At 32.0% G+C, this 11,709-nt stretch overlaps 1 protein-coding gene across 1 annotated transcript; it reads left to right on the forward strand.

The window, feature by feature from the left end:
* The first annotated feature begins 8,112 nt into the window (after positions 1-8,112).
* LOC111005604 (actin-7) lies at positions 8,113-11,015 on the forward strand. Its single transcript, XM_022277165.2, has 5 exons — positions 8,113-8,269; positions 9,073-9,144; positions 9,279-9,672; positions 9,761-10,374; positions 10,470-11,015. Exons 2-5 carry the CDS (start codon positions 9,085-9,087, stop codon positions 10,533-10,535), a joined length of 1,134 nt encoding a protein of 377 aa, XP_022132857.1. The 5' UTR covers positions 8,113-8,269; positions 9,073-9,084; the 3' UTR covers positions 10,536-11,015.
* The last annotated feature ends 694 nt before the right edge of the window (positions 11,016-11,709 follow it).

An 11,709-nucleotide genomic window follows, 5' to 3' on the forward strand; every position in this document is an offset into this window, starting at 1 on the left:
CAAACCTAGATTTTTAAGGAAGTAATTAAGAAACGTTCAGACCAATTGAGCTATGATCATGTGAATAATCACAAGTTATTAGTGATAAAATTGTGCTATTATATGTCATAATAGGTGGTTGCATGGCAAATTAATTTAAGAACATGTCACAATTAGATGCACACCTTGCCTCGAGTCAACACATCATAAGATTAAAACACCTCACCACTCTTCACTATAGCATGTTATATGCTGTGCTAGCATATCCAATTTCAAGTATTTAGAAAAAATCCAAGAATCATAGTATATATTTTCAATAGTAGAAATTCGAATCTAAGACACAATAATATCATAACCAAGACAAACTATACTTAGGTTAACACAATCAATAAATATAATAGAAATGACTACCTCAGTATAGCAACCGTTAATTCTAGACCTAGCTAATTAAATTAATAACAATCATTCATCGACTATACCAATTGATTTGATAAGGATCAAATAATTGAAGGAGTGATAATTATTGACAAACTCTATCCAACTAAATAATTTTAAAAAGCTAAAATGAGTTTAGTTCAACGGTAATTGATATTTGTCTGTAACTAAAAGCTAGGAGTTTGAATCCCTCCCCCCTATTTCTATTTGTTATACTAAAAAAAACTAAATAATTAATGATGGATTATGTTTTATAGGTATTTAATGATTGATTATGCAAATATGCAATTAAATAATTAACGATTGATCGGTAAAAATAGTTGGAGCGCCAATTTTATGTTTTATCATTATGGGCCTCCAATTCAGTCCATATAATAAGTAGTCAGCCCACTTCGTTATGTCTTCCTGGTCAAAAGTCACAAATATTGATATATTTGTTGCTAATTTTAATTTTTAAAATATAAAACTAGAGAAACTGGTATATCTTTTTTTTATACAACACGTAGGGGTGGGGGTTCAAATTCATGACCTTTTGATCAGAGATAGATACCTTAACCACTTGAGCTATGCTCGGTTTGGTGAAAAACTGGTATATCCTATCATTTGTAAGTAATAGTAAATTGGACGTTACTTGGAAACAATCAAATTGCTTTTTTTTTTTTAATACAACAAAGTGAGGATATTGAGGTCCCAACTAAATTTGAAAATTTAATAGTGAGTTTAGCATGAGTTTTATACTAATCAAATTTAATTTTTTATAGTATTTGGTTAGATGATCAAAATTAAATTTTAAAATTTTAAAATATTAAAGAACACTTAAAATATTTTGAGAAGAAACATCTAATAAAGTACTTCTTATCAAATGCTTCTGGAAGATGTAGTTTCACTTGAACACATATTTTCAAAGGTCGACGCTATGCAACTAGTCATCAGGTTTTTAATTTAATTAAAATTAATTATGAATTAGTTTTTTAAAAAATTATTGCAAATTGTATTTATTTTAACTTAATCATAGCTTATTAATTAAAATTATGATCAAAATTTAAATAATAAACAAATCAAAATCAAAATCACACCTCAAAGATCTCACTCCTAATGCCAACTTGAGCATAATTCAACTGGTTAAATCAACCAACATGAGCACAGCTGGTTAAGACACTTATCTTCGACTAAAAGATAGTGAGTTGGAATCCCTATTTTAATTATTGTAATGAAAAACCTGGTTAAAATATATATCATTGGTCAAAAGATTGGAGCTTTGAATCTCCACTCTTCGAAAAGGAAAAAAAAAATCTCATTCCCATTATTTCATTTAGAATATAATATTGCATGCATAGACGAGAAATTAAAATGTTCGATATTTAAAGAAGGTTTGTAATATGTTAACCTGTACATTGTATTGAAATATTAACTATAAACTTTTAATTTTAATGCAAAGCATTTAATAACAACAATAGACAAGAGAGGAGTAATAATTATTTAATAAATATTAGTAGTGGTATAATATAGTTCCATTAAATTGCATTGCATGACCCACTTTGAGCCACAATTTTGGGAAACTCTCACCATCATCAAATCCCAATGACAAACAAGGTTGAAGTTTTCAAGGGGTGGGTCCTAAAATGGGCAGCCACAACCTTCAAAGATACGTTCATTTTTATGGCCCATATGGCTGATTGCTTCACCACTACTCTTTCTCTCAATTTTCCAATCCCTTCCTTATAATAGCGACTTTGATATAACTACTCTACAATATATACATATAAATACATTACAACCATTTCTAGTACTTCTTTTTTTACTATTATTATTATTTATTTGGTTCGTATATATATGGACCCTGTTGATGCTGGATTTCGGTACTCAAGTAAGTAGGGGTTCAAGTTATGGTAGGTCTGTTGAGGGACAACGGTATCTCAAGTATTTTTACAATGAACTTTGCTGTTGGTTTCACCCAAAATGTCTCATACCAATGGAGATAATTGTTCTCTCTTATAAACTATGCATTCCCTTCCCTAATCAATATGAGATTTTAGTTGCACTCCTTTTACAAATCCAACAAGATCGTGTTCAGACATAAATGTGTACCTGCATCTAAAGAATGATGTCTCTTTTATAGGCAGCAGGGAGAGGGGAATAGGTCCATTGGAACCGTTCTGACGGTAGGTTGGGGGCGATTACGGCCTGTCAAGCTTGAGGTTGGTATCCTCAGGTCAGTTGAAGAGAACTTAGGCAATTCTCCAGTCGGGTCTGGTCTTCAGCTCGGTCTTCAAGGGCAGGTCAGTCTTCTCCCTTGGGTTGGTTGAACAGATTTGACCTACCGAGTTGAGCTAAGTAATCTACGCGTCATATTGAATTTTACCCTTCAACAAACCCACCTATAATAATATTATTATGTATGACATGTTGTTGTACTACCGATAATGATATGATAATTTGCGCGTATAAATAACGTTTGTGAATAAAATATAGACAGTAAAAGTTTAAAATAAAATTAAAAAGAAGATGAGGAATGACAGTACATCTCAAAATAAGAATAATGGAAAAAGCTAAAAGCAAAAAGCTATATTTTCATAATTAAAACTGTATATTGTTTTTGTGAGGTGTAAATTGAGATTCATAATGGAAGCATCAATAATTAATGTTGACATGGAGATTTGAGTTGTAAAGAGGGGTATAGTTGGGGCCTCATAAGCCTACGATACATTATTAAGCTTAAAGCCTTTAACCTAACAAAACACAATATATAGACTACCAAACCCAACATAAAGTAATCTTTGCTTCTAATTTACTTCTACCTTCCCTAGCCTTGATGTTACACCCACAAGGCAATGCAACTCATTTATGTAATTATTTTTTCTTTTCTAAATTTAGATTGAGTTCCATAGTTTTCTTTTAAATAAAAATACGAGTTTGATTATTTCATGATCAATTCAAATAGTATAGATATACACATGCATTTTTGTGATTTTTTGTATTTTAATATTTTTTAGAAATTTTATATTTCAAATCTATCGCTACTAGTTTAGTCGCTAATCCTTATATTTAGGGTTGCCGAAGAAACCTTTTAATTTTACATACCTCATAATCCCTTTTTGTGTTTCTTTTTGGTACCCTCTATTGTTTAAGAGTGTGTGGGTAGAAGGTACTGATGGTGCTTGGAAAAAGACTTTTCCCCTTTCTTTCTTTTTCTTGAGTAAAATAATTTGGAGAAATATGAGGATCGGATTTCTGACCTCAAGGAAAGTAGTACATACCAATTACTGTTAATGTTTTTGCGAAAGATGTGACTCTTTATTAATGGAAATAATAATATAACTTATATAGACATGTGATGCAACTAATTAATATATAATGAAACGTAATTGAATAGCTTTTTGCTCGAAGGCCATTATGTACTTTTTGAACTATATTCAATCTTTGAAAATCTCAAATGGGTTAACATGATCCAGTGGGGCTAATAATTTTAATTAATGAGATTGGAAAAAATAAACTAAATAGGCCATATAGAACTCATTGGTTATAGTTTAGTTGAGTTGCTATGTGGTAATTAATATCTATTTTTTGCACATAAAACCTGAAATATTTTGTTAATGAGCCCTTAAGACAAGTATTCATATAATAAAAGAATCTTCGTTGTTCTCATTTTAGTTGTAGATGTGTCCAAGGCTCATTAGTATCAACAAAAATTATGTCAATAGTGTACGATATTCTAAGAGCAATAGTACGATATGTTCATCATGTTGTAACTTGTGAGAGCTAGGGCTTAGCTAACCAACTCAATTTAATTAATGAATATCAAACTGTTGCATATAAAAAATGAAGAATGCTTTGTTTACGAATATTTTAGATACTTGGGGTGTGTTGTGTCCAACATCATGTTCCTCTATAAAAAGTAAGAATATTTCGATAAATTATCCCTATATTTTAAGTTAGGATTGTTTAACCAAATTTTTTTGAAATAATCTTATATATATTTATCCTAACTTCAGGATGATTTTAGTACTTTTTTGGAAGCTTAAACCTATAAATGGCATTCTTTTTCCAAATAGTCTCTCACAATAACCAGCCGAGCCAATATGGCCCTTTCTTATCCTTTTGTTCTCTTACTTTTCTTCATTGTTTTTATTATTGATTTTTTAACTCTTTCGTAATGGTACGATTATAACTCAGATTTATTTAAAGTCTTTCACCTACTGTTATTTTTCTTATGAAACACAATTACTTATTTTTTCAATATAATAATTTTCAATGCTCGTTTATTGAAAAAAGTATTGTACCATTAATAAGCAGGAGTCCAACCTAGACAACTCGAGTATAACTAATTAAATTGGGAAATTATGCAAACTTCACCTTAGCCAAAATAAATAAATAAACAGAAGTCAATACATGATAATCAAAGTAATGGTTTGCCACTAAGAGGGCAACATTGTTTAAATAAGCTAAGAGAACAAAATAGTCAAATTTTAAATTTAGAGTTGGCTTCTCAAAAGTGTAAATCCCTCCTCTTTTGAAATGTGGCATGTCATAATGATTTAAGCAGATCTATTTTCAGAAAAAAAAAAAACTTAAAAATTAATAATAATAATAATAAAAAAGTCAGTCCCAACCAAACTTCCCAACAATTTCCACTGACAGTTTATATTGGAAGACATTGAGCACATGTTTGCACATGCAATTCTTAAAAGCAAGCATGAAATATTTTAAGTCACAAAAATAACTTTGCAACCTCCTTAAAAAAAAAAAAAAAAAGTTAAATGCTTTCGTAATATCCCTTTGGAAAGATTGAATGGAAATGGGAATTGGTCCACTCCTCTCATTTTGGGAATTATTCTTCACATCATGTGTCTTTATTCTTTTTTTCAACTTTTGAATATTCTAAAAATATTTCTAATTCATAAGTTATAACCCTATCATAGTAATCTTATTCGAGGAAAGAGGATAATTTCATATATCAATTTGTTGGAAAAATTTTAGGAGCTCCACCTACTATAAAAAGTCTCATCTCTCACTTTATACTTTGTACTATCTATGGAGAGAACATTTTATATTATATTTTGAATCTTTTTAAATCTAATTAATAGTTATACTTACACATTTTTTCTATTAACATTATTCACCAATATTAATTTACAAAAAAGAAAAAAAAATACTACATTGATATATCAGTTCAGCTTCTCAATATATAATTTTTTTTTAGAAGAATTAAATTTAGCACACCCTCATAAATTTTTGAGATAAATGAGAATTTTAAACTTCATTTTCCTTAAAAGAATCAAATTAGTCTTCAATATATTTTTTTAAAGAAAAATGTTGCATTATAAACGAAAAAAATAAGAGGATTGTCATGGAAGTGGTATGTATACCACTAGAATTCTACGAGAGTGATTTTAGCTCAAAGAAAAAGGAAGTTTATAAGCTTTTTTAAAATTTTATTTTTCTATAAAAGTATATAATATATAAAGAACATTAGAATTAAACAAACTTATTCTTTTAAAAAGATGAAAAATAAAATTGTTATGGATAAACCACCGCCAAACTCAACATTAATTTAGAGGTGTTGTGACTTGTGAGCAAGAATAAATTTAAATAATAATATTCTAAACCTTCTGTCTTGTATTTGAGCTCAAACATGCCCTAAAAAGAGAGAGTAAAGCTCAAACATTGATTTTGATTTTCAAAATCACCTCATGTATATTATTAATATTATAAGGTGAGAAGCATCTTACAAATAATGGAAAATTATTCAAAATACCAAAGATAAATACTTTTCAGGAATATGCTTTTATCTCGCCAACCTGTACATAGTTCAATTGGCTCAAATATATATGTTAAAAATACTTTTGATCCATGTATTTTCAAATTGGGTATAACTTAATCCCTGAACTATGTACTTTTTTCTTTCTTTCAAATTGATAGCGGTTTAGTCCTTGAACTTTAATATGTAATAATTTAGTCAATGTTGTTTAAAGTATATAATGATTTAGTCACTATTGTGATTTTTTTCCCTTATGTATGTAGATCGATAAATTGATGTGGGACCAAATGTATTTATAAATTACAAAAGACTAAATCATGATATGATAAAAGTTTACTCTTAATTTTAATAAGATTTTTTAGTACAATTAGAGACTAAATTGTTACCAATGTTAAACTATAGAGACGAATTACTAAATTATTACCAATGGAAAATACAAAGACTAAATGATTATAAACTAAAGTTTAAGAACTAAATGGTTACTTAGGGACCAAATGTATTTTTTAACTTAATATTATTCAACTCAAATACTGACAGTTCAAATTAGGTAGAAAAATCAAAATCTTTTAACTGTAATGAGTTTTAAATAAGTCATATTTTTTCATAGTTCATAATACTGTTTTTTTTTCTTTGTTTTAGATACTGTTAATGGAAGAACACATCGTCAAATTCAAATTAAATAGTGATCAGGTTGGACTTAAATGGAAAGGGTAGGTGTTTGACTGTCCCTTGCTTGCAAACTCTCATTTGTTTCAACTCATTCTTCATCTTTCAACTTTGTCCCCAACCTTCACTCTTTGTATAGTAATTAGGCCATGTCTTTGTCCATGTCTCCAACAATTTTTTTTTGATTCATAGCGTGCTTCGATTAACTTTTCGAGTGATTATGAAGGGGTGGTCAAAAGAGCTTTTTTTTTTCCTTTTGTAATTATTTTTTGAAGAATTTACTTAAAAGTCGTTGATTTCCCATAAAGTAATTGACCGAGGATTTTTTTATGGTAATTTGACGTTTAAAGAATCACTTTTAGATGCAATTTTGCAGCTAAACAAATTTATGATTGAAATAAATTTCAACAAAATCTAACCAAACACACAAGTTTTAAAATCCTATAACTCTTTATGTTTGTTTCTAGTTCGTTGATAAAATAGAAAGTCTTATACGCTACCGAAAAAATTAAACGTGCTTTTAGTCTTACCTTTAATGATACTACGTTAAATCATTTTTAAGTTAAAAATTCTTTTCCCTATTTGCTACCGATTTTTGTTTCTAATTTTTAATTTCATTATTTAGTTATTTACTCTTATAAAACAACAATTTATGTAAAAAATAACAACTTTATATTACTACCATTTGCCTCAGGATTAATAGTCACAGATTTTTATTAAAAGCCAAAGAAAAAGAGAAAGGATAAACTGAATAATAGACCATCTTTTTTTAGATCAATATATCTACATAACAATAATTTGCTAATTCCATTTTCCCAGTTGTAAATAATGCAAGTTTTCCTTTCACTCATTATTTGAATTATAATACTCCAATTAAATTGGGGGCTTTTTTTTGTGTGGATAAACAAAATTTGATATTCTACAGTGGCAAACACACCACAAGAGATGAATGAAAGCGAAAACAGAAAAAACAAAAACAATTCTGAAAAAATGAAACCGATTCTCTCTCTCTCTCTCTTTCTCTCAGTCTGTGGTTTTTAATTTTGAAATTTGAAAATTTGGAGTTCCAATTTGAAGCATTCTTGAAAAAAAAAAAAAATGACATGAAGCCGAGCCGAGCCGGAGAGAAGATCGAACGGCGGAGATGAGAAATGGAGAAGGCGAACATGGGGCTGGGAAAGGCTGTCAGCCAGGTCACCCTATCTTTTCTCGTGGTGGAAATGATTCCTCCATTTCGCGGCTATAAATTCGTCATTTGGTCCGAATTTCATTTGCATTTGCATTTCCCGTCTCTCTCTATTTATAAACCCCATCCCCTCTGCCCTTTCTTCTTCCCCTTATTCCCACACTTTCAATTCAACAGCTAGGTCGACTTTACTCACAGCCACACCTTCGTCTTTGGAGGTTGGCTTCCCATTTCTTCAATCTCAGGTTCGTTTTATCTTCTTCTTCTCACTTGCATTCTTCATTTTACTCTAGTATTTGTATGATTTCGCTGTATCTCTATCTGTTATGTGAACTTCGATCTGAATTTCCCTGATTCTTTTGTCGCTGATGGTATTTGTGATCTGTGAGTCATCTTTTGCTTTTGGAATTCTAGTGATGATGTCTGATTCCTTTGTGCTCGTTGGCTGATCTGAAATTTTGGCTTCGATTTTTAACTGTTTGGGTTTCTAAGACCGAGATCTAGGATTTGGAGATGCGTTGCTTTTTGTTTCTGCATGCAATTCTGTAATCGGACATAGCTGGAGGGTTTTGTGGTGAATAATGTGTGTTTTTTGTTCATTTCTTGTTTATTTAGTTGTTGTCAGAGCGTTATGGTGGATGGAGGAAGTGTTTTGGTCTTTGGTTGTCTGATCTGGTTTTTGATGCTTCTTTATTTTGTCTTTCTGGTGTAGTTACGTTGTTCTCTGCTTTGTGTTACCTTCACTCTCAGATCGGTTTGGGTAACTTCTTGATCTGAAAATGGATGTTATTAGAGTTTATTGTCAGCTTGTGTTTCTACGAAAACTGGGATTTTAATCGTTTCTGGTTGTGAGATCTTGTTTAAGATAATAATTTCCAGTTGGGATTACTGGTTTGATATGTTGTTGTCTTGCCATTTTTTTAAGTAGTACATTGACTTCTGTATTTATGGGCTGCAAATGGACGTTTTAAGATGCCTGGGACGTATGAGTACTAGATTGGTTTATGGTTTAGTTTTTCAACTTTTCATTTTATAATGTTTTGTGCAGTTCTTGAAAAAGATGGCAGACGCTGAGGATATTCAGCCACTTGTTTGTGACAATGGAACTGGAATGGTGAAGGTCGGTTCTTCTGTCCTGTATTCTTGTGTTCATGTTCTGGTTGTGTCCATTGTTTCTTTGTGCATTTTCAGTTCTTTTCCCAAAGGAATTTATACAATTATTTTAATCCTAAAGTTTAAGGCCTTATGGTGCAGGCTGGCTTTGCTGGTGATGATGCTCCGAGGGCAGTTTTCCCCAGTATTGTTGGTCGTCCCCGACACACCGGTGTCATGGTTGGGATGGGCCAAAAAGATGCCTACGTTGGGGATGAAGCTCAATCTAAAAGAGGTATCCTTACCTTGAAATATCCCATTGAACATGGTATAGTCAGTAACTGGGATGACATGGAAAAGATTTGGCATCACACATTCTACAATGAGCTTCGTGTTGCTCCCGAAGAGCACCCTGTGCTTCTTACTGAGGCTCCACTCAACCCAAAGGCTAACAGAGAAAAGATGACCCAAATCATGTTCGAGACATTCAATGTGCCTGCCATGTATGTTGCCATCCAGGCCGTTCTCTCGCTCTATGCTAGTGGACGTACAACTGGTATGTATGTGTATTCTATTTGATTGGCAATGATGTGATTTTGAGCTTATATAATTTGGTATTGTATTGAACAACCTACTTTGAACAGGTATTGTGCTGGATTCTGGTGATGGTGTGAGTCACACTGTTCCCATCTATGAGGGTTATGCCCTCCCTCATGCAATTCTCCGTTTGGACCTTGCTGGTCGTGACCTCACTGATGCTCTGATGAAGATTCTCACTGAAAGAGGTTACATGTTTACCACTACTGCCGAACGGGAAATTGTCCGTGACATGAAGGAGAAGCTGGCATATGTTGCTCTTGACTATGAACAAGAACTTGAGACTGCAAAGAGCAGTTCCTCTATTGAGAAGAACTACGAACTGCCTGATGGACAAGTCATCACCATCGGAGCTGAGAGATTCCGTTGCCCAGAAGTTTTATTCCAGCCATCGCTCATCGGCATGGAAGCTGCTGGAATCCATGAAACAACCTACAACTCCATCATGAAGTGTGACGTAGATATCAGAAAGGATCTTTATGGAAACATCGTTCTCAGTGGTGGTTCAACCATGTTCCCTGGCATTGCAGACAGAATGAGCAAGGAAATCACAGCCCTTGCTCCTAGCAGCATGAAGATCAAGGTTGTTGCTCCACCAGAAAGGAAATACAGTGTCTGGATTGGAGGGTCCATTCTTGCATCTCTAAGCACCTTCCAGCAGGTAAATTTTTGAGTCGCTGCACACTACTTGTCCCTATATTATTCTGTTGTTAATTCACGAATGACAATAACCCCTGATCCGTCTTGTTCTCTCAGATGTGGATTTCAAAGGGCGAATATGACGAATCCGGCCCATCCATTGTCCACAGGAAGTGCTTCTGAGCTGGTCAATTTCTTTGATGATGGTGAGTTATTTCGCTTTAGTTGGCTTTTTTGTGTCATGTAATGTTGAACTGAGATTGGTTGGCGTCAAAGCTAGTGTCAAGGAAGGGGGGTCTGTCTATTTGAAGGGGGACTGTGTTACCATTTGTTGTATCTCAACTCATTTCATCCACTATGATTCTCCATATTCATACGATGGCCTGTTGGAAGCTCACAATTGCTGGTGACCATCCAGATTTGGGCAAAAAGAATCTGTTCTGTTCTGTCATCTGTGGTTCAACCATATCTTTTTAGTAGGATATTTGTAGCAGAGGAGTGATTGTGATGCTTTTTCTAAATATATATTTTTTCCAATTTTCTTTTTGAAGTTTTCCCTGAGAAGAACATTAATGTTAATATTTATTGTATGCGAAATATTAGTGTCAGTTTTCGGTCATAAACTTTCTATGGAATTTAAATCTTTCTACTGCCTTTCGAGCCTTCGAGAAGTCTCAACATTTCTTGCCCTTGGCTTCTTTCAAGTTTACCCTGCTTGTGAAACCTGCTGGAGTAAACTAATATGTTCATTTTAGTTGGGTTCCTAATGATCCAGTCCCATTATTATTATTTCTTTGCTTTTTTTGTTTTGTTTTTTTAAATTAACTTCGTCCATAAAATGATTTTATAGATTTTCTTAATTGTTAAACTTGTTTTAGAATCATTATAATTTATTGGGTCGATACTTTCAATTAAAATTTATTTAAAAAATTCATAAATAATAGCACAAAGTTTTCCAAGTTAGACGTATTTATCTGAGTTCGAATTCTCATCCCCTTGTATTAACAAAGAAAAATATACTTAATATAACTTTTTAAATCTTTTAAAAGTTTCCTTTGACGACAGTTTCTTTATATTGGTATATTTTGTTTTGTACTTTTATTTGGCACATTCTAAAGTTTTAAAATTTTTTTGTTGAATTGCTATGATATACCTTGTAAAGTGTCTTGTCGCTAAAAATATGATTGGTGCAAAGATATTTTGTTGCATGACTTCGTGTAAGAAGTTTTTACTTGTTAGTCACTCTTTCAAAATTCAAGCATGTTGAACTCATAGCTATGTCGCGTGGATCACTTTTTATCAACCTTAAAATTGATAATTTTATCCTCTCTATACTTGTTGAACTAAAACTAATAAT

Source organism: Momordica charantia (assembly GCF_013281855.1).
Source record: "Momordica charantia cultivar OHB3-1 chromosome 1 unlocalized genomic scaffold, Mcharantia_2.0 BLBB01000001.1, whole genome shotgun sequence".
NCBI lineage: Eukaryota > Viridiplantae > Streptophyta > Magnoliopsida > Cucurbitales > Cucurbitaceae > Momordica > Momordica charantia.

Excerpts from the sequence above, each read along its gene's own strand:
- LOC111005604 (XM_022277165.2), top strand. The coding sequence starts at position 9,085 with ATGGCAGACGCTGAGGATATTCAGCCACTTGTTTGTGACAATGGAACT. Across the intron at positions 9,145-9,278 it reads ATGGAACTGGAATGGTGAAG|GCTGGCTTTGCTGGTGATGA; the intron begins GTCGGTTCTTCT and ends CTTATGGTGCAG. Across the intron at positions 9,673-9,760 it reads TGCTAGTGGACGTACAACTG|GTATTGTGCTGGATTCTGGT; the intron begins GTATGTATGTGT and ends TACTTTGAACAG.